The sequence below is a fragment of the Mustela nivalis genome (assembly GCF_964662115.1).
Source record: "Mustela nivalis genome assembly, chromosome: 1".
NCBI lineage: Eukaryota > Metazoa > Chordata > Mammalia > Carnivora > Mustelidae > Mustela > Mustela nivalis.
The window spans coordinates 153,576,215-153,599,514 of record NC_139020.1 but is presented as its reverse complement, the minus strand read 5'-3'; the positions used below and the strand labels follow the sequence as shown (position 1 = coordinate 153,599,514).

The 23,300-nt window shown below is 43.7% G+C and overlaps 2 protein-coding genes across 26 annotated transcripts in view; one reads left to right on the top strand and one right to left on the bottom strand.

Annotated features, from left to right (window-relative positions):
* Positions 1-10,712, top strand: part of LRRFIP2 (LRR binding FLII interacting protein 2) — a 106,891-nt gene extending 96,179 nt beyond the window's left edge. For 15 of the 18 annotated variants that reach the window (XM_082745568.1, XM_082745570.1, XM_082745567.1 and 12 more), the window contains 5 exons: positions 998-1,047; positions 5,939-6,059; positions 8,574-8,653; positions 9,234-9,338; positions 9,763-10,712. In XM_082745568.1, the coding sequence (XP_082601694.1) occupies positions 998-1,047; positions 5,939-6,059; positions 8,574-8,653; positions 9,234-9,338; positions 9,763-9,873 (467 nt within the window). In that variant the 3' untranslated portion in view covers positions 9,874-10,712. The remainder of the gene's footprint in view (positions 1-997; positions 1,048-5,938; positions 6,060-8,573; positions 8,654-9,233; positions 9,339-9,762) is intronic. The other 3 variants (XM_082745561.1, XM_082745562.1, XM_082745566.1) reach the window with 1 other exon arrangement.
* Positions 7,968-23,300, bottom strand: part of MLH1 (mutL homolog 1) — a 55,582-nt gene continuing 40,249 nt past the window's right edge. For 4 of the 8 annotated variants that reach the window (XM_082745512.1, XM_082745511.1, XM_082745513.1 and 1 more), the window contains 6 exons: positions 21,054-21,162; positions 19,258-19,321; positions 14,220-14,384; positions 13,562-13,654; positions 13,156-13,269; positions 12,068-12,390 (listed from right to left, as the gene is read on the bottom strand). In XM_082745512.1, coding sequence (XP_082601638.1) covers positions 12,223-12,390; positions 13,156-13,269; positions 13,562-13,654; positions 14,220-14,384; positions 19,258-19,321; positions 21,054-21,162 — 713 coding nt within the window. In that variant the 3' untranslated portion in view covers positions 12,068-12,222. Of the gene's footprint in view, positions 8,570-9,127; positions 10,324-11,336; positions 11,525-12,067; positions 12,391-13,155; positions 13,270-13,561; positions 13,655-14,219; positions 14,385-19,257; positions 19,322-21,053; positions 21,163-23,300 lie in introns of those variants that run through there. The other 4 variants (XR_014315598.1, XR_014315600.1, XR_014315601.1 and 1 more) reach the window with 3 other exon arrangements.

The following is a 23,300-nucleotide window of genomic DNA, read 5'->3' as shown; positions in this document are numbered from 1 at the left end:
ATCCATTGGCTCTACTAAGAATTCAGCTCTAGAGGAAGGAAAGTGGCACAGATACTCCATTAACACCAGCTCACGTTTTTTTTTTTCCTTTTATTTTCATAATGTGTAGGTTTTCTAGAGGACTGGGACCTTTTCAGAGTTAGTAAACACATTCTCTGAGGCACAGAATTGCAGAGACAGATCACTTTGATAGGACAGAGGCTGTGGGCGGGGCAGTGGGAGCCGCTGTAGAGAATGCAGAGTGTGTGGCTGGAGGCAGCCCAGGGCTTCCTCTGCTTGTTGGGAAGGTACTGGGAAGCCAGCACTTAACATTCCGCCGTGACCCTAGTTGATTGGAGGAGGCTCTGGCTCAGCGCTGACTGCTGCTTTTACTCATCTCTGGCCCCTCTCAGTCCAAGGGCCTTGTTTTAATGGCGTGCTTGGGAAGCAGCAGCCCAACCCCCAGGCCAGGAGTAAACCCTAGCAATCCTGCCGCCACGCCTCAGATTAGCCCATGACTACTTGAAACTCAGAGTTTCCCCATTTCCCCTCACTAGTCTCTAAGGGCCTTTGCTTCTTCAGCATTGTCCTCCCATTTTCCCTGTTCCAGCCTCCCCACCCAGGCCCTCTTGTACCCCTTCTGTCTTCTCTCCCAGATTTTATTTGCTCCTGTGAGGCTTAAACCTTGGAGCACCCTGCATTCGAGTTGTCTGTCTGCTTGTGAAAACATGTTTGAAACAAGGAAGTGATCTTTGTACTTTGGTTTGTCTTTCAGTGGAAAGTCACTGCCCTTGGGAGCAAATATATTTAGTGCCTTGATAGCTATTTTTTGTATGGAAATATATGTTGAATAATTAAGTATTTTTCCTTAGCACTGAACTTAAGCCTTCATTTCTTTTGATATTGAGAGCTATAAGTTACCAGATTTTTGCTGTTTCTGAATTTCAAGAATGATTTTTAATTGTTTCTGTACTATATCCTCACAAATTTAGTTTACAACCTTTTCCATTTGTTTTAGATGTCAGGCTACGAAAACTTGCTGGAGAAAAGGAAGAGCTACTATCACAGGTAAAGGCATTCTTCTCACTGGAAGATAATGTTAATTTAACGGACTAAATAAATCACATGGCAGAGCATTAGCAAATTAAAATGTATGCAAGAAAGAGATGCACTTATTTCAAACATCAGTATTCAAGATTTGAAGATTGAATTCAGGATTTGAAGGACAAAAAGATAAATTCATATTTTGCCTTTTTGTTGTTTCCTGTTCTTAAAAAAATTATGAGACGTGGAGTTTAAGGAGTTAAATAGCTCTACAAAGCTTCTTGTAAAGACAGAAGTTTCCTGCTCTGCCTCCTCATCTTTACCCTGACCATGCTGATTGGTTCAGCAGATTCTTTCCATGTGTACTGTTCTCGTGTATTTCTCTCCCACACGCTCATGTTGCTTCTTGATAGTTCTGTTTTGGGCACTGTCTGTTGACATCTCTCTGTGCAAGAGAACCATCTAGCCTTCTGTCCCCAGCAGCATGCACATCCTTCCCATCTCTGGTCCCAGCAAAGGCACAGCGTGCATCCCGTCGGCACGTGTCACTGGGACTTGTAAGCAGTTGTTATGGAGCCCCGCAGCGTTCCAGAGCTGCCTTCCCTCGTCATCACAGCTCCTGCTCCCCCAGAGTTAATACTGCAGCTTTTCTTTTACTCTGCTTGGTTTCCTGTGTATTTATGACTTGCGTCGCTGCTGCACCTGCAGCAGTAGTTGAATCTGCTCTTAGAGATTGCGGTGCACCAAGTATTCTCTCTGTTCTGCTTGCTGGTTCTTGGAGCATCAGACCTGGCCCCCTGGGAACTTCATGGCCTGTTCCCTCCACGCCCAGCTGGGCTGCCCTTTGTCCCCGCCTAGGGTTTCCTCTGCCTGTGGTTGAGGTTGGAGTCCCTTTTAGCAATGCTGTAGGCCTTCCTCCTTTTTCATTCATTCTGTTTTTGGTACATCCCCCAGTAACTTCCTGAGAAAAGGATATATAGGCTGTAAATTTTTCATAACTTTGGGGGCCTCAAAATGTCTTCATTTTACCCTGTTACTTGATTACAGTTTGGTTAGAGAATTCTTGGAATTTTTCCTTCTTCTTCTTCTTTTTTTGTTTTTTTAAAGAAGTTGCTTCATTGTCTTCTGGCTTCCAGTATGGAAGCCAACATGTTGAAGATTTCAAGGGCATTCTGATTTTTCATCTTTGGTATGTGACTTCTTCCCTTCTTTAGTGGCTTATATCATACTTTCTCCTTCCTGTTTGGAGGTTTCACAGTGATGTGGTTTGGAGTTGTCTGCATGTTTTGGGCCCCTGTCAATTCTCAGAATTTCTATCCTTCAATCCTGGGAAACTTTTTTGACTGTTTTTCTCCCTTCCCATAATCTGTTATCTCTTTTTGAAACTCCTGTTCAGTCATTCGAATGTTGAATGAGATGCCACTCTTTAACAGGCTCCATTCTAGGCGTTTGGCATATTTCCATGAACTAGTCAGCTAAATAATCCCTGCACTAGGAGACAGATCTTACATTCTAGTAGGAGGAAACCAGACAATAAATAATAGATGGAATGAATATGTAAGTTATATGGTATGTTCGAAGTTTGTGTGACCGCACTTACTGTATGTGTTTCTCTAGCCACATTTAGTGGCCATAGGTGCAGGCGTGGGTGGACGGAGTTGGATTTTACCCAGGAGTATAATTAAGCAGAGGAGGTGAGGGCATATGGAGCAGAGTATTGATAATGATGACCCCAAAGATGAAGTGGGTAATGAGGCTAATGGGTAATCCAGGAAGATGTCAAGGCCCAGTGGAAAGATGGGAAATATCAGTGGGATTGAAGGACTGGGATTTGGGTTCCTGAGAGAGGGAGCGGGAAAGACCAGGAGTAGAGGTTGGAGAAAAGATAATGGGACTAACTCATGCAGGGACTGCACTTAATCAAGTGGGAGAATCCAGTATATGACTATGGGAGAATAGTGATGGCAAGATCCTTGGAGAGGAGGTGTTCCAGAAACTGCCATCGGTCATAGGAGAAATTCTCTATGTAGGTGGATCTTTAAATTGCTCCGGCTATACTTGAGGGAGCATAAATCAGGAGCTAAGTGGTGAAGGAGTACGGCGATGGCAGTGATGAGGGGTGGTTGGTATGTGGAATCAGAGGGGAGGAGGTCAGGAAGTAGGGATTTTAGGGAGCACTGATGGAGAATAGTTGGGCAGCAGCACAAAAAGCAGGTCATGTGTTCTGTTCTCAGGCCCAGTGGTAGGAGGGCTCTGGGAGAAATCACCAGAAGGTCAGAGGGCTGCAGAGTGAACAGGCTTCTCAGGGGAGAGTGGATTTCTGCTAACACACTAGATAAAGGGACCATTCAGAGAAGAGACTGAGGATGAGGGGAAATGGTAATCCAGATTTTTAGGCATTGGGAAGGGTTAGAAGGTGCAGATGGGGGTGACAGCTGTACAGAGCCCTTCAGGGAAGAGTGTAAGAGGATGACTATTTTTGAGATGGACATAATGATACTGGGGATAATGAAGAACTAGTCCTGGTTCACTCAAGGGAGATGTTGAAAGGGTGGAGGTGTCTGGGAAGCATGGGTTCCCTCCCAGTGCAGAGCTCACCCTTTCCCCACTGGGGATATGGCCCACTTAGTCCTAGTGCCCAGGCTTCCCTTTGACCACTGTTGATGGGGTACCAGCTAGGGAAGCCCCCTTAACTCTGAGCATCACACTCACCCTTGACCCTTGATGATGAAGGGCAAAGGTGGCCTGGGGAGGCTTGGTCTTGGTCACAGAGGCAGTTCCCCTTTGTAGTTCTGAGCTGTTTGCTCCCCAAACTCTCCTGGTAAGAGTTGTAGTCATTCGGGGGAAAAATGGCTCTGATTTCTGAAGGAAGGGGCAGTAGACTTCTGGGATCAGCACTTTTTTTGTTTCTCTCCTGTTTGTCCATCCCTTTTGATCTCTTTTGCTCTACTTTAAAAAGATTTTCTCAACTTCATCTTTGAAAACTTCCATTGGCTTTATGTTTCTCTTTATGTTTTCCGGATGTAGATATTTTTACTTACCTCAGAGGATATTGACAGTTTGTCACTGTTCTCTGTTGTTTCCTTCCATCTGCATAGTTTATTTCCTAACTAATGCTGTTTGGCCCTAAGTTTCAGGGCCGGTGGGGACTAAAACCCTGATGGGCAGCTTTTAGCATATGTAAGGCTGATGTGGCTGGGTGTTTTGTTGGGAAATTTTGATGTGGGTATGTTGGTCTTTACCTTAGACTAGGCAGACAGTTCTACAGGGAGACATCTCCCAGGACTCTGCATCCACGGAGCAGTGTTGCTGGCAGGATCCTGGGGATTGAGGTCGGACCGGGGGCCTTAGCATCATTACGTGTCTGTTCATCTGATCTTGTTTTCCGTGTGTGCAGGCTCCTGTCTCCACTGGGCCTTGTCTGTTCCCAAACCTGAATCCCTTCACATTTGATTCATTATCAGTTTCTTCAGTTTATAAATTAAAAACCCCTGTAGCCTTATTAAGGTATAACTGGTATAGAATAAGCTGCTCATACCTAGGGTGTACAAATGTCCTACCGTATTCGTTTCTGAGGGCGGCCCCTACAAAGTACCACAGAGGTAGCTTAGAGGAATGGAAGTGTCCTGTCTACATAGTTTTGGAGATTTAGCAAGTGCCCATGGTCGGGTGACAGCAGTGGCAGTGCCTTCTGAGGCCTGTGAAGGGCCGTCTGTCCCACACTTCTCTCTGGCTCCTGGCACTTTGCTGGCAGTTTGTGGCATTCCTTGGCTTGTGGATAGCATTCTGTGTCTTCACATCGTCGTCCCTCTGTATGTGCCTATCTCTCTGTATGGCACCAGTCATACTGGATCAGGGGCACACCCCATTCTAGTATGGTTTCATCTCAGCTCAACTAAATGCATCTTCACTGACTCCATTTACAAATGAGTTTACATCCTGAGGTACTGGGAGTTAGAACAGAACCTCAACATATGAATTTTGTAAGGACACAAGTCAACCCGTAACAATACTCACGAAACCATGACCACAATCAAAATGGTGAAAATATTCATAACCCCTCCAAAGTTTCAGTGTCCCTTGGTAAGCCTTCTTTCCTCAGCCTTCCTCTCTCCCCCTGTCCAGGCAACCACTATTCTGCTTTCTGTCACTGTGGATTAGTTTCCATTTTGTGAGGTTTATATAATTGGAATTACATAGTATGTCCTCTTCCTTTGTCTGGAATCTTCTACACAGTGTACTTATTTTGAGATTCAGCTGTGTTGCACCTATTGGTAGTGCTTTCCCCTTGCTGGGTAGATGTGCGATAGTTTGTTCAGCCTCCTGTTGATAGATATTTGGATCATTTCCAGTTTGGAGCTGTTATGAATAAACTACTATAAATATCCTTTATTTTGGGTAAAATAAGGTAGATCACCTGTAAAGCCAAACTAAAAAATACGTTTCCAACTGTTTCTGTATACAGAAGGTTTTCTAAATATTTAACCTAATATTTAAGTGTTCATACTTAATACTTAATATTTTAATTAAATTTAATTTTAGTATTTAATTGAATTCAATGTTTAACATTTAAGTTTCCTAAATATTTAGTCTAGGATATTTACCTCAATTTTAAGACAAAACACAAACACCTAACTGCCTGTGGAATTTTATTAAAAACGGAATTGAATAAAAGTAGTGAAAAACGCTGAAAAGATCTGCTGTTCCCCCAGCCTACACACAACATCAAATAGGGCTGTTTTGATTGGGACACCTGGTCCTGGAGCTCACTCCTTCTGGATGTTCCCAATTTGTCGCTAGCACATCTGGCCCCGTGGCCCCGTGGTAGGCGCTCAGGTTCTGGGCCGATGACTTGTGTGGCCAAGGACCCACTGTGTCCTGTGGATCTCGTGATGGCCCTCTCTTTCTGCTTCAGATCCGAAGGCTGAAGCTGCAGCTGGAGGAGGAGCGGCAGAAGTGCTCTCGGAGTGAGGGCTCGGCAGCAGACATGGCGGGGCTGCACAATGGTTCCGACCTGCAGTTCATCGAGATGCAGAGTAGGTACCATGGCCAGGCCAGCGCCACTCCGTGGGGAGGCTGCCCGTCTCCCACGTGCATCTCTGGGGGAGCCATGTTACAAAGATGGCTTAATCCTTGGCAAGTCCAGAGTGTAGTCCTGATCTCAGTGGTCTGGCCAGGGAGAGCCTTCTGGCAGCCTCTGCACTTCAGGGAATGGAGTAAGAGAGGACTGGGTTAGTGCTCTTACCCTTCTGTGCAGTGATTTCTAGAGACATTTTGGAAATCGTGTCCTCCTGGCACTGTCCTCTTCCACACCTGGGTCAACTGTCAGCTCCCATACAGCACCTTTCCCAATGATATTTTTCTTGTGGAATCTCTCTTGGATAGTGGGAGGATATATTTGGAACTAACTCATACTAATGTTGAACAGTTTTAGAACTTTGCTGGAAGTTTTCTTATTAACCAAATGAATCCTTATAGATAAGAATTTAAAACAAGGCCAGAGTAAGCCTCTTCAGTTTACCTCATGCAGTTTTTCTCCTTTCTACTTTTGACCCCATGCTGGTTTTTTTTTTTTTTTTTAAAGATTTTATTTATATATTTGACAGAGAGAAATCACAAGTAGATGGAGAGGCAGGCAGAGAGAGAGAGAGGGAAGCAGGCTCTCCGCCGAGTAGAGAGCCCGATGCGGGACTCGATCCCAGGACTCTGAGATCATGACCTGAGCCGAAGGCAGCGGCTTAACCCACTGAGCCACCGAGGCGCCCCCCATGCTGTTTTAAAATGCCTTCTGTGTCCACAGTAATGTAATCTCCATGGTGGGGGGAGGTCAGCAGCCATTCTTATATAGTTTGATAATGTATCATTTGTGGAGAGGGGAGACTTTTTCAATTTTAATTGTGGCTTTTCTGATAACTTATTTTAAAATATCGGTTATTCCATGGCCTTTTCATCTAAATATTTTTGCATTAGGCTAAATAGAAAAGGCGTCTTGGATTAAAGCTTATTAATACTGTTAATACTGCCTTTTGAAGTTAGTATCATGTCCTTAATTAGAGATCAGCTGGGACCCTTGTGACTCTTATTGAATATTCTAGAAATATTTTGGCATGGAGGATAGATGAAGATGGGCATGAGGAAAGGCAGTTTGACTAGCTGGGAGGCTGTGAGGATCAGCTGGACCAGTACAGTGGCTACCAACAGTCTTAAAGAAGGGCAGGGAGTAGATTTGAAAGAGATTGGCCTAAAGCAGCAAATTCAAAAGGAGTCACACTGAGGGAGAACGGGCATGCCTGACGTGTGAATGCTTCTAGGGCGGGTGGGCATTATGGAGCTAGTGTCTGGGAAGGACCCAGAGTGAACTGTCGAACGAGGTGGGCTCAGTGGGACCTGATAGACTGGGTTTGGCCGGCAAAGGAAGCCCGGGGATAGAAGCATGGTGTGGTCGAATGGAATTTCATGGCAAGCATGAAAACAGGAAGGAAAGGGAGGTTTGCCACGAGAAGGAAGCAACACATTGTGATAGTAAGTGTCTGGGATGAAGGATTAAAACCAGATCCTGAAGCTTCTGTTTTAGAGCCCAGCAGTAGGAACTCTTATCTGTCACTGCCAGAGGGGCCTTCAGGGAGACAGTTTTATAGCTCTATTACTTTCCAGGTGACATTAACTACCTGTGAGAAGAATCTCTGCCTGAAGATTATATAAGTAGTTATAACCTTAATGATGTGGAAAAGCAGAAAGGTTCTTAAGTTAGATGGCTTAGATTTGGTTTATCTCCTATAGGCCTTATGATTCCTACCCTATAATCATTTCAGGTGATTTTTGTGAAATTTGGTTGGCTGGAGTGAATTTTCAAACTTCTTATTTTAAATGACTTCTTAGGTCAGAAGTACAACTAATGATTTAGAAGTCTACCCATCATATTATCACAATGTTACTGAAAAGCATTTCTTTGAGCAAATGTTTATTAAGCACAGGCCCAAAGCCCTTGGTGAGATACAGAGGTAGACTAAGGATGGCAGAGCCATGGCCCCTCTCCTCAGGTACACAGTGTTTAGAAGGCATGATCATCTTAGAAAAGCCATTAAAAACATGACAGGGAAGGTGAAGTTCCAGGAGACTAAGTAGAGGCATGCTGAGGACATGAGTCAGAGGTGGGCAAGGAAGGGTCCTCGAGGTATGGCAGCAGAAGGGAGCCTGGAAGGAAGGAAGGTGAGGGAAACTGGAGGCTCCTGGGGGAAGGGCAGCACGTAAGGTTGTTGGGGGCCACTGATGCACTGACAGGGCTCTCCTCAGTGGTCAGCCTCCCCACACCATAGCATAAAGAGTCACATTTTCTTCCAACTCCCTGGTCCAAGGGATGCTGGGATCAGGTGTTAGAGCTTCTGGCAAGAGAGCCATTCTGGAGTCCAGGCTGCAGAGGTGCTGTGGCCACCCCATGGGCATTTGCGTTCGTCTCCTTCCACTTTACTGTCCCCTCCTGGGCTGCAGAGGTTGTCACTGCCTGAGGTCACAGCTGCTGACAGGTGATTGACTGTTCTCTTCTCTTCTAGGAGATGCCAATAGACAAATTAGTGAATATAAATTTAAGCTTTCAAAGGCAGAACAGGATATAACCACATTGGAGCAGAGTGTAAGTACTTGTTTAGCATGCTACCAAGTGATTAACACTCCCTTTGCAACTTCCTGCATCTGAGTGGCCAATTCCAGGGGTACCCAGCTTTCCTTGGGCTGTCTCTGTAGTGGGGTCTCTGTAAAAGCTCTCAAAGTAGAAAAACCAGCAGAGAAAACCTGGCAGGACACTTCAACCTTTTGTTAGTTGTAAAAATGCACAAGACTATAGTATAATTGTTTTTTCCAGATTATTTCAAGAGACTTTAGGAAGACTGTAGCTTGAAAATCCCTTATTGCACTTTTCAGAAAGTCCAAATGCTTTTCCATTCAGTGAATCTTGTCCTGCAATGTTAATTTGGCACTTAAATAATATGTTCATCATAAACTTAACATGGGAAATTGATTCTGTAATGACTCTCCAGCTGTAATCCTCTCCAGGGACATTTCTTGATCTATAAATAGCCGTCGGGTTCTGAGAGGCCCTATGACTCACCATGAGGGGATGACTTGGGATTTGTAATGATCCTGTGTTTCCATGTGGCTGCGAGAAAGGGGCTCCCGGTGCTCACTAGCAGAGGCTCGTGTTCTCTTGTTGACAGATCAGCCGGCTCGAGGGCCAGGTGCTGAGGTATAAGACCGCCGCGGAGAATGCTGAGAAGGTGGAGGATGAACTGAAGGCGGAAAAGAGGAAGCTACAGCGAGAGGTACCTGCTGTTGCATGCTTAAAGAAAAGATCCTTTGCTGCCTGAGGAACTGAATCCTGGGTCCAAGTCTTAAGGGAATAGCAATGGAGGCTCTTCCTCTTTGGTGTTGGTTTTTGACCTGCACAGTGACTGCCATTTACTTTTAGGCTTTGGTCAATTAGAAACCAAGAGAAAGGACAGGTCTCCCTTCTGTTGTAGAGCTGGTCTGTCTCCCCACCTGCTGTCTGCCCTTCCTGGGATTGAGGCTCAGTGTCCCTGCTGGGCACTGCCAGCTGGCAGAAGAGAGCTGAGGCCACGGGGTGCCATGCAAGGCCGAGCTGGCAGCACTTCTGTTCTTGGGTGGGGGGGCATGGTGGAGGGTGCTCAGGTGGCACTGGGGTTCACGTATGACCATGTGAAGTGACCCGGCTCTCCCTGTCTGCAGTTACGAACAGCACTGGACAAGATTGAGGAGATGGAGATGACCAACAGCCACCTGGCCAAGCGGCTGGAGAAGATGAAGGCCAACAGGACAGCACTTCTGGCCCAGCAGTAGGAGGCTACCCTCTGGCCCAGGTGCTGCTCCTGGGGCCCCTCCCAGAGGGACTGACTTTTTGTCCATTGACACAGACCCCCTTCAGTACTGTTTGAGTTTTGTCATTTAAATAGCCACCTTTGTATTTTATAATTTATGAGAGAATGGAACAGGTTTGAATCTTCATGAATGAACACTTTGGATTTCGTTTGTAGTTTGATTCTAGACTAAGAGCTGGTCCATGCTGTTTTTATTTTTTATTTCCATAATTTTAGAATCAATTTTACTCACCACTTTTCCCCAACTGTCTCAGTGACTGGGCACTCAGAGGCCTTGGCACGGGTTCCGGAGGACAGCAACTCTGTGAGTGCCCAATGAGATAACTCGGCTGGAGACCTCGGAAAACACAAGTGCCTTCTCCACTGTGCAATTCAGACTTCAGTCATCTCCAGCGGTCAAAAGACACTTACCCTTGATTTCAGATAGCATTTATATTTTAGTGAAGAACCAAGTTCACAGGTGGGGAATATATGTTTCACTCAAATTTCTATGTTTGGAGGAAAAAAGCCTTTTTTTGTAAAATATTTAAATTTATATAAGAAAATGTTAGAAAAAGATATGGGGAGTGTATATAAAACTTGCTTTGTTGCATGTGGCCGGGCAAGTCCAAAGCCTAACACTCTTAAAGTAAGAGCAGGGCCCTTCGTCTTCAACATCAGCTGTGCTGTATCTCATGTAAAGTATCTCATCTGCTGCTGCTTTGTGGAATGGAACCTCAGACAAGCCCGGCAGGGTGGGGGGAGCAGGCAGGCGGGAGGTCGGCCTGAAGACTCTATTAAAACGCCCCCTCTTGCTGACCACAGCTGGCTACCGACACATTCATTTTTGTTAGAGGAGCTTTTAAAACACCTCAGGGCAGCCACAGCCACGCCTCTGATCTTTCCCCTCTGCTTTTGTCTCCTCCCCAAGGAGAACAATCGGGATATAACTTTTTAAGAATCCAGTCAGTTTCATCTTTAAAGGCACCCAGTTCAAGGGGCTTTTATCATCGAATGTGGCTACTCTGCAGGCTTTGTGATTCGCTTTTGCCCTCAGAATCAAGGTGGGTTTATGGAGATGGTGGCTGTATCTTCAGAACCAAGGCTGGGAGAAGTCTAGTGAATTAAAGGCACATGAGATAAATAAAGCTGACTTGAAACTAGATGCTACAGCTAACTTGAATGTGAAGAAAATCTCTACAAATTACCCCCTTCTTCAGAGCAATGAGCCTTTTAATTTTAAAATACGAAACCACTGTCCTGAATGGAGGGGATTTCCTATAGTCCTACCAGTAATCACCCATGTGGGAAATGGGGGAGAGGGGAAGAGGGTGAGGTCCTGGAGTCAGGCTGGGGGCTGCTCAGCCTGTGCCCCACTGGTCTCACCGAGCCCCACTACTGAGCCACCCTTTGACTTTTTCGAAGTTCTATGTGGTAGAACCTGACCTTGCCCCTTTTGTGGTACAACAAATTTGTCTCCTGTTGTCCTGGTCTCTTCCAAAGGGAATGGCTCCATGTCTTCATTAGGTAGAGTTCCCTGTTCTTTCTCATGGAACATTCTTCACTGAGTCTTGTAATCTGGATTGTACCTAAGTACTGTGGGTGTTCTTCCTCCCTGTGCTCAATGCACATTTCTGTTAATGCAGGCTAGTGTTAAGGCAGCTTATTGTAATGACACCTACAGCTTAAGTTTGTAATTTTATGTCATCCTTCAGACAAGAATAACTAGAACTTTATCTTAAGCTGGTAGGATTCAGATCCATTAACAAAGGGGGCTCACTGAAGATGCATACCAGTTACAAACTCTGTAAGGACTGCTGTCTTCTCGCAAGTTTTTTTTCATTACAAATTAATTAGCTTTGGTTAGGTACGTAGTAACAGATTATCAATTCAGCTTTCTCCATATTCAGTGTCACCAGAGCCTCTTACATGTTCGGCACCTCTTTCCAGAGGCATATGGACCAATGTAATTCATATCTGCTGATATCAGAAATTAGAATACCAAAGACTCAAACCAGAGCGAGATCTATAAAATCTCCAAGGCCTTTTAAGAATTCTTTTCAGATGCCCAGAGGGCTTTTCAAACGACTTTTGGATTCTTCAACACAATCGGGTATACTGTAGGTGAAAATGGATCTAGAAAACCTTTCAAGTGTAGTGAAATTAAATCAATCATGTTAGGACACATTTGACAATTTATTTCTGGTCACTCCACCGAGCGTGAAAGAGTGCTACTAGTTAGAGGGCAAATGGGAGTCGTCAACTGTAAGACCTACCCTCATCAGGACACAAGGCAAGAACCGCACAGCCCAGAGTCCACAAGTGAGTGTGGTTAGCACCTCTCGAAGACTTTGTACAGATCAGGCAAGTTAGCAAGCTGTAGAATATTTCCATCTTCTGTGAAATGTCTAGGAGGCAGAAGGTGTGAGCGTAAGGCTTTATAGACAACGTGTTCCACAGTCCGCTTCCAGGGGTTTGCAGAGGAGCCGGACACTTCCCCCTGGAAAAGATGTGTTAAGAGGTCACAAGCCTCCCTATTTGGCCCACTCACATCCCAGCATTTGTGGTTTCCTGGCTGACCTGTACTGGACCTGGATGTCTTGCTCATTACAATCTGCTGTTTTCCTAATGCTGGTGAGACATCCCTCTTCTCAATCTCTCAGGGATCCTACAGCCCCAAATGTTGAAAGGTGACAACAGGAAGAGAAGTCAGAGACTTTCTCCCATGGAACTTTGTTTCCATTCGGGAGGAACTGTGGATTGTAGCAGGATCTAATGTAACATCTGATCCGGACTATGATGGACTAGGATGTTCAGTAGGAAGTGCAGTCACCCAAGCCCTTTCTGTGTACAGAAAGGTCTGTAAGAAAAGCTAGGGATCTGACCTTAGTACTGCCCTGTTCTCCTGGCAGAGCAGTGGTCAGATTAAATGGGCCAAAGCTAAACAAGCGTGGGGAGACTGGGGGCTGTGTGCTGGAGGGCTAACGACAGGAGACGAGGGCTCACTAGCCCTGGGTCATCCAGCTCGGCCTCCCAGCTCACTGTGACAGCTTGTGCTTTCACGTTTGACAGGTACTGGGATAATTCTAGAGGGACCTTCCAAACGAGCAGAAGGAAGCAGAATTCATGAATAAAACCTGACCATTATGTTTAAACCTTATGTGCAGTGAAATCCTAGGAATTCAGAGGTAGCAAGTTTCATTTCCTAAACGTTGTTATGAGAGCCCAGCCCCTTCCCGGGTGCTACTGTGCGTCACTACAGTACCTGCTGGCCCGAGAGGGTCGACTCCTCAGATACGTACTGCTTCCGAATGGAGTAAAACATAGCACATTCTTTACTGAGGCTTTCAAAACATTCCTTCTCTTCATCCCAGTTCACCTAGTCCAAAGAGAGAATTTAATACCTCAGCATAGGTACTTGCTGAATGAAAATGAAACACATTTCATTTCCAAGTCAAGGTCACAGACTGCTTAAAGCTTTTTACATGTAAAATTTTAGGCATTAAATCTATAAACTGGAACTGCTGAGTACTGCTGGGGTAGGTGGGGTCAGGGGGGGCCGTCAAGCTGTGTTACCCTTTTCATCATTCCATGTGAAGGTGTGGCCCCATGCCCTCTCCCCCAAGCCCACACGCAGGTACCCCCATATTAAAAACAGCTTGACCACTTGCCTCCGTGGCTAGTCGAAGAATGAAGATAGGCAGACCCTCCAAAGGAGGCACATAGTTGTCGATCAGCAGGGGTAATCCAGTCAGGTTCCCTTCCTGGTTGTGAAGAAAAGGCCATGAGAAGGAGACAAGAAATAAACTGTTACAGTTTAATCAAGTTCCTTTTCCCCAGTGCTCCCTCCAGGTCTTATCCACATGCCCACACTTCGGGCGACCAGGTGCTTGACTTAGCTGGGCACCAGGGGTGGGAGAGCAAAGCACTTAAAAAGCTTTTTGTACTGACATGAAGCAGAACAACTACTTTTTTCAATATGCTCACCAATTAAAGAATACAGAGATATGGAAAGCCCCAAAGTTTAAGCATAAGAGGAAGAAACAAAGCAAGTGGCCTGGCATCATCTCATTTACTGTGGCCTGTAGGGACTGTGGAATTCAGCTCTCTCTTGTTGGGGTCCTTCACCCTGGGAACAGGAATGGGCATGACTGGATGAGAAAAAGGTGGTGTAACCTAGACATGAAAATAGGGGGTGAGGATGTAAATAGATGTCTCGTGCTGCTTCTCACAAGGGTGGGTGGCCTTCTCACCCTGACTGAGGACCAACTACACAACTTGGCTCTTACGTGAGGAATACAACAGAGGAATACAATGGCTGTTACACACCTCATCGATTTCCAAAGAGAAATAGTCTGTGAGCATCTCAGCCTTCTTCTTCAGAAACTCAACAATGTACTCGGCAAGTCCTTCTTTGGGACCATCTTCCTCCGTCCAGCCACTCTCAGGACTATCCAAGGCTAGCATGGCCAGGTCAAATAGTGGTGCTGGCTCCTAGAACAAAGACCACGTTAACAGTCCCTCCAAGTGAAGCCTGAATTCCTTCCCACAAAACTACCACAGGCACACCTTGGAGGTACTGGTTTGATTCCAGACTGCTATGTAAAGGAGTATCACGTATAGTGAGTCAAATGAATTTTCTGGTTTCCCAGTGCACATAAAAGTTAGGTTTACACACATATATCCTATTTATGAAATACAAAATAGAGTATATCTAAAAAAACAATGCACATAACTAAAACTTCTCAGCTGCAATCATCAAAACAGCATGGTACTGGCATATACACAGACACACAGACCAATGGAACAGAACAGAGAGCCCAGAAATGGACACTCACAGACGAGGGCTCACTAGCCCTGGGTCATCCAGCTCGGCCTCCCAGCTCACTGTGACAGCTTGTGCTTTCACGTTTGACAGGTACTGGGATAATTCTAGAGGGAATTATGGTCAACTAATCTACAAAGCAGGAAAGAATGTCCAATGGAAAAAAAAGTCTCTTCAATAAATGGTGCTGGGAAAATTGGGCAGCCACATGCAGAAGAATGAAATTGGACCATCTTCTTACACCACGCACAAAAATAGACCCAAATGGATGAAAGACCTAAATGTGAGACAGGAATCCATCAAAATCCTCAAGGAGAACACAGGCAACCTTTTCAACCTCCGCCACGGCAACTACTTGCTAGACTTGTCTCCAAAGGCAACGGAAACAAAGGCAAAAATGAACTTTTGGAATTTCATTAAGATAAAAAGCTTTTGCACAGCAAAGGAAACTATCAACAAAACCAAAAGACAACTGGCAGAACTGGGAGAAGATATTTGCAAACAATTTAACAGATGAAAGGTTAGTATCCAAAATCTATAAAGAATTTACCAAACTCAACACCCAAAGAACAAATAATCCAATCAAGAAATAGGCAGAGGGGACACCTGGGTGGCTCAGTTGTTAAGCATCTGCCTTTGGCTCAGGTCATGATCCTAGGGTCCTGGGATCGAGCCCCGCATCGGGCTCCCTGCTCCATAGGAAGCCTGCTTCTCCCTCTCCCACTCCCCCTATGTCTATTCCCTCTCTTGCTGTGTCTTTCTCTGTCAAATAAATAAAATCTTTAGGGAGAGAAAAAAAAAAAAAGAAATAGGCAGAGGACATGAACAGACATTTCTGCAAAGACACCCAGATGGCCAAACACACACATGAAAAAGTGCTCCACATTACTCAGCATCAGGGAAATAGAAATCAAAACCACAATGAGATACCACCTCACACCAGTCAGAATGGCTAAAATTAACAAGTCAGGAAATGACAGATGCTGGCGAAGATGCAGAGAAAGGGGAACCCTCCTATACTGCTGGTGAGAATGCAAGCTGGTGCAGCCACTCTGGAAAACAGTATGAAGATTCCTCAAAAAGTTGAAAACAGAGCTACCCTATGACCCAGCAATTTCATTGCTCAGTATTTAGCCCAAAGATAACAAATGAAATGGTCCAAAGGGGCACCTGCACCCCAATGTTGATAGCAGCAAGGTCCACAACAGCCAAACTATGGAAAAAGCCCAGATGTCCACTGACAGATGAATGGCTAAAGAAGATGTGGTATATATATACAATGGAATATTACTCAGCCATCAAAAAACCTGAAATCTTGGGGCGCCTGGGTGGCTCAGTGGGTTAGGCCTTTGTCTTCGGCCCAGGTCATGATCCCTCTGCCTTCGGCCCAGGTCATCGAGCCCCACATCGGGCTCTCTCCTTGGCGGGGAGCCTGCTTCTCCCTCTCTCTCTCTGCCTACTTGTGACCTCTCTGTCTCTCTCTGTCAAATAAACAAATAAAATCTTTAAAAAAAAAAAAAAACACCTGAAATCTTGCCATTTGCAACTACGTGGATGGAACTGGACTATGCTAAATTAAATAAGTCAATCAAAGAAAGACAATTATGATCTTACTGATATACAGAGTTTAAGAATCAAGTTTAAGATCATAGGGGAAGAGAGGAAAAAATGGAACAAGATGAAATCAGAGAGGGAGACAAACGTAGGAAACATGAAACAGAGGGTTGCTGGAGGGGGCGGGTGGAGAGATGGGGTAACTGGATGATGGACACTGGAGAGGGTACGTGTTGTAATGAGCACTGGGTGTTAAATAAGACTGATAATCCACAGACCTGTGCCCCTGAAACAAACAATACATTAATGTTAATTAATCAAATTTAAATATAAAAAGTGAAGAAGAAAAAAGAAAATGTGTGCTTCTGGAAAAAAAATTACTGCTAAAAAATGCTAACTATCTGAGCTTCCAGTGAATTATTATCACTGATCACAGTTTGTAATTATATACAAATAAAATAATAATTAAAAAAAGTTTGAAATATTGCCAGAATTGCCAAAATGTAACACAGAGACATGAAGTGAGTAAATGCTGTCAGAAAGATGGTGCCAAGACTTGCTCACTGTAGTGTTGCCACAGACCTTGAATTTGTAGAAATGCAAGGTCTGTGACGTGCAATGAAGCACAGAATAAAATGAGATGTGCCTGTGTGAAAACCACAAAGCCATTTTCATGAAAGCAGCTGAGAAACCCCAAATCTAACATCACTCCCCATCTCCCACAAAGAAAACACTTGAAAATCCACAAGGAAACCTTTTCCTTCTCCTCACTAGTGGCTGTTTGAGCAGAGAGGATATGCCAGCCTGCCAAACAGGTAGGAGGGGGAGGCCATGTGGAGGCACTGCCCTCCCATGCACTGATAACGAACGCAAGCGGAGGGGAGAACCAATTCAGTGACATCTCAGGTAAGTCATCTGTTTAGGAAGAAGACTGAAATATACGGTTAAAAATAAGATGTCTTATTTTCTTCCATGTTCCCCATCTGATGTTACTATGGTCATACATTTTTAACATATAATGTTATACATATAACATGTATGTTACATTATAACATACATGTTATAAACCCACAGAACACTATTCCTATTTTCTCATAATAGAGAAGTCAATGAAAGGACCCAACAGTTTATTAGCACTTAACACCTATATTAGAAAAGAATGACATCAAATCAGTAACCTCAGTTTCTACCTTAAGAAATTTGAAAGAGGAGAGCAAATTAAACCCAAAATAAGTAGAAAGGAAGTAAATTATCAATGGACTAGAAAACAGAAAATCAAAAGAAAAATCAATGATACAAAAAGTTCTTTGAGAGCAATAAAAGTTGGTAAGCTTCTAACCAGACTGATCAGGTTAAAAAGAGGGTGCACATCGCCAATATTAAGAATGAGAGAGGATCTAGACATTAAAAGATTATGAAAAATACTATGAACAACTTCCTGCCAATAAATTAAAAAACTTCAATGGGCAAATTCCTTGAAAGAAACCAAAAGCAAAGCTCTGTCAAGAATAAAAAAGATAATCTGAATAGTTATCTATGAAAGAAACTGAATTTAAAGTTAAAAACCTTCCCATGAGGAAATCTCCAGGCCCAGATGGCTTCACTCACTGATGAATTCTACCAAACATTTAAAGAATAAATTCTATACAATTCTATATAAACTCTTTCAGATGATGGAAAAGGAGAGGATAGACAGCTCCCAACTCATTCTATGAAGCCAGCATTAATGCTGATACCAAAATCAAAGACTATAGGAAAAATAAAAACCAGTATCATTCATGAACATAATGTAGCCAACTATAAACAAAATACTGACAAATCAATTTCAGTAATATGTAAAAAAAGTAATACATCATGTACAAGCAGGGTTCATTCCAGGAATGTACAAGATTGGATTTTAAAATGAAAATCAATGAAATTCATTATATTAAGAAATTTAAAAAAGAGTATCACGCAATTATCTCTTGACAGATGCAGAAAAGGCATTTGAAAAAACTCAGTATCCATTCCTGAATAAAAGTAACTTCCTCAAAGTCATAAAGGACATTTCATCTCACCTACAGCAAAGAACATACTTTGGAAAGACTAAATGTGTTTCCCCATAAGATCCGCAATAAAAGAAGGATTTCCATGCTCACCACTTCTATTCAACATTGTACTAAGGGTCTAGCCAGTGCAATTAGGCAAGAAAAAGAAAAGCCATCCAGATTTGACAGGAAAAATAAATCTGCCTTTATACACAGAGGGTGTGATTATCCATGCAGAAACTGACGGAAATCTGTAAGAAAACTACCGGCACTACTAAATGAGTTTGTCAAGGTTGCAAGGTACAAGATCAATGTACTAAACACTTCGTTTCTATATACTAGCAACAAACAACTGGACATTATTTAAAATGCCATTTATAATAGCATCAAAAATGTGGGATGTTAAGGGATAAATCTAACAAAAGATTTCCTCTCCAATTGTTCTATAGATTCAAGACAATCCCAATGAAAATACCAATTGGCTTTTTTGTAGAGTTACATCAGCTGTACAACGATGATATGAAACTACATAAATAGTCTGATTTTAATTCTAAATTAAAATTAAGCAACGAAAAGGTCTCGGAAAAAATGACCTAATTCTGTCAGCTGGGGTTGGTTGTATTCGGATCATAGACTTTAGGAAATGTTTATTTCTCTTTTTATCTCTTTATATCTTCTTTTATCTCTTTTTATCTTCTTAAGTAGGTATGTATTAACCAACATAATAATAAAACTTTGTTTAAGCTGTCTACCAAATAACCGATCAGCTTCATATAAAACTGGGTTATAACTAAAGATCCTTCCATATACAAATTATACAAATCATACAATACAGACACTATCTTTGGCATATTTAGAAAAACCCAATATACTACAAATTAGATACTGGGGTAGAGCTATTATTTTCAGATATGACTAGGTGTTGGAAGTTTCAGAAGGGAGAAGCAGGAAGTAAACTTACCGAGAGCCTGAGAACACCAAAATTGGCAAAATCATAAATGAGTATCTGGTAGAACAGTTCTTCACTGAAAATAAAAATGAAGTGACTTTAAGGAAACGCTGAATCCATGCTTGACAGCTAAGCAGTCAGGACAAATGGGAGAAAGAACCTCTGCAACATGGATGGGAGGCGCTGTGGAGTCTTCCTGACCATCTATAAGATATCCTCCTCCTCTAAGGAGCCGGACCTGCTGTGTGCTCCAGTCAGGGGTCCACATGCGGCTGACAGCGCTAAGAAATTTTGCTTACTTCTCCACTTACAAAGAATCCTGTAAATCACTTTTTTTTTTTTTTAAACAACTCACCATTAAAAATGGTATGGAGTGCATAGGGATGGCAGGAGACTTGCTAAATAATCCCAAGTGGAGACAAGGCCGAATCTGACCACCCGGGTGTTTGGTGTAGGGTGATGCACTGGCTGGCAGCACTGCAGAGCCAGCTGGGAAGTATCCAGCACACTGACCTCCCTACCCAACACGGAGCTCAAATCAATGGTCCTTTAGAGTTCTTAAGCAGTTGGAACCATATAGGTCTGTTTAAAGACTTCTCATTATCAGTCAAAGCAGACAAGGCATCTGCGACACCTGTGTTACGAGGGTGGGAAGTGAGGCACCCAAGTGAGTAGCTGACTTGTCCCGGATCAGAGTTAATAAGGTGGAAAAGGAAGGTATTGAATTCAGATTCTGTACTCTGAACCTGGTTTTCAATCTGTTTCTTTTACCTTCTCACTGGGAAACCATTCACATTTATTAATATCTGAAATTCTTGGACTAACCTGGCTTTCTGTTTGTAAAATGAAAGAATCTGAACACAATGTGTTTGGAGCCTTGGAAATGTACTACACGTGATGGAAAAGAAGGAGCAAGGGCAGTAGAATTCCCAACACATTAATAAAAGACAACCCCATGCACAAGTCAAAGGATTCTCAAAGCGAAGACAAAGGATCTTGAACAGAGCTGCACCAAAATAGCCCCAAAGGCGTGAGTTCTGAATATCCATAGGGGTGTGTGTGTCATAGTCAGCTCTGGGCTGGGCAGTTTTTTTGTAAGGGAGGAAATTAGTTTTTATCTTGTGTGTACCCACAAGCAACGTATGGCAGCTGCCTTGCCCACGGGTTTGTGGGAAAGGACCCCGCAGTGGCCAGGTAACGTCTAGTAGGTGCAGGGCGGCAGCGCCCTCCCATCTGTACCTAACTGAGAACACATCTGATACAGCTTTTAGACTCCTTAGGAGCTCATCCACCAACGTCTCTGGAGACAACCAATATGTCACTGGCTACGTACTGGGCAAATGGCACGGCTTGTCAATCCCGCTGGCTTGTGTGGTGGTGAGAGTAAGCCTTGGCGACATTCTCTACAGGTCTTCTTTCTCACAGTACTCCGCTGCACACAGCAGGTGCTAGAATTCTCTGCCGACACTAAGCCCTCGACCCGTGGTTCCACCACAGTGGTCAACACATACTGAGGACTAAGACTTGCCAAACATCAAGCTTCTCGTGTCATTTCATAACCTCACAAAACCCTGCAAGTTAACTAGTGATTTCCAAATTTGCAGATGAGAAATCTGAGACACAGTTCAGGAGAGTACCTTGCCCACTGTATACAAATGGGAAATGCTTGAGCCTGGATTGGAAACCACCTCTGTCTCCAAAGCCTGGGACCTTTCCAAAGAGCTCAGGTCCCTGTCCCTGGCTTTTCATGGCTATGCCTCCAGACCATTGTTGGGGCACCCTGCTGTGTCAGGCACTCACTAGTTTACCTCAGTTTGGTGGTGTTGAGAAGGTATAACTTGGTCTGATGCTGTGCCAAGGCCCACTGCGGATTCACACAGCCCACAAAGGAGTGGTTCTGCAGCATCTCTCGAAGTGCTAGAAGAGAAAGAGCTGGTCAGGAACAGCACCCCACCAACACCCCTTCACAGCCCAAAGCACCGAACCCCAGAGCTAGAGACAACAGATGAGCCACGATGCATGTAGTGTACCTTCTGCTGAAACACACACAAATGAGGACTAAATTACAACTGATCTTTCAAAATGCCACAAAAACATTGCCCAAAGGTAAAGGAAAACTTTGCCCAAAGATCACACCCTGAGGCAAAGCAGGAAGCTGAAAAAGTACAGCGAGCCCTGAAGTCAGAGTCACGCGAAGGCCCAGAGAAGCCTCAGTGATCGAGAAGCCTCAGTGATCACCAACGCTAGTTTTTGCAGCCCCTGGGGTATGGAGAATGAAAAACAAAAATGTAAGAATGGTTTGAAATGGGAGTCTAATAGGAGACCGCTTCCCCAGGATGTGTAGCTGAGACGCCAGGGGCTGTACCAGCAGGCAAAAAGAGGGGAAATCCCCAGGGAAGGGAGCCGAACTGCCCACCCACCTCCAGCCTGGGTGTTGGGGGTAAGGAAAAAAAAAAATCACAGCCCTGAGAACCTGCAACGACGAGCCGGTCCTCACATGCTTTTGCAGCCAGGATTCCGGCTAAGCGCTGCCTAAAACCTTCTATGGAGATTTTAGTTTAACCCTGATTCCAGGGCTAACTGTTCCTCCAGGTCCCTGATAGAATCAAATGCAAATTCTCTGTGGAGAAGTACAGTTTCAGTCCAGGCTTCAAATTATCCCCCACAGATAAAATACCAGGAGCCAGCAGTCAAAAAATTACAAAACACACAAAGAATGCACCAAGAATTAGAATCAAAAAGAAACCACACGATCTCTGCAAAGGTTCAGAGACTGGAAAATAAGTATGTTCAGTATGCTTAAGAGGGATTAAACAATGAATAAGCAGCAGTTCAAAGACAAAAATATCTGAGACTATTCCAGAAGTGATGGAAGACACCAAACCTCAGTTCTAGGAAGCCCAGCAAAACCCACACTTGGCATACAAAGATATGGCAGGACGCTAAAGAAAGATCTTAAAAACATGCAGAGACAAAAGAGAGATTCCCCATCAAGTAATATAAGACTGATAGCTGGGTTTTCAGCAGTAACACTGAAGGCAAAAATGATAGAACAACACCTCTGATGCCTTAAGAAAAAGTAACTGTCAATCTGGAACTTTAAACCCAGCAAAAACCACTTTTCAATATGAGGATGAATTAGACAAAATAAAATGCAGCTGGCCACTCAAGATCTTAGAAAAGGTTCTTCTTCAGGCAGACCACGAACGATCCAAGGGAAAGAACTATGAGCAAATAATACTTGTTAAATCCAAATATGCTGACAATAACAAGGAACTGTGGCACACTCTGATAGCCACATGAAAACCACGAATCTAATACCATGCACCAAAGATGAATTTCAAGAGCACTAGGGATTTATGTATGAACATTTTAGGAAACAATATAAGACTATGTCTTCAATTATCCCAGAGTTATTTTAAAAGCCAATCTGTAAAGAACAATTCATAAAATCTGCCTATGTTAAATCTAAGAATTTCTGTTCATGAAACAAGTATTTGTTTAAAAAGAAGAAGAAGAAGAAGAAAATGGGTAAGTCCTAAACTGGGGGAGGATGTTTTCATGTAGCTGATTATTATCTGGAATATATGAAGAACTCCTCAAATCCATTCAAAAAGACCAAGAACCCAAGAGAAAAATGGGCAAAAAACTAGAAGAGGCACTTAACAGAAGAGGAAATAAATTTAGGTAATCGGGGAGATGCAAATAAAACCACTATTAGCTACCATTTCACAAACACCAAACTGGTATAAAGTCCCACAAATGTTGGAGAGGAAGTGAACAAATACGACTTCTATACACTGTTGGAGGGACCAACAATGGCTACATTTATCACCCCTTTGAAAAACAATTCATCATCTTATGACCCAGCAGGAGCTCTGCTGAGTATATACCCACAGCCAAGCTTCCCAACCAGCGTTCCAAGCTCTTGAATCTGTCAGGACCAAGATCATCCTCAGATGGCATATGAAGAGAGCACGGATGAGGCCCTTATTAGTCCAAATGTCTTTCAACAGCAGAATGAATGAAGAAATGTGCAGTAATGGTCACCAAGT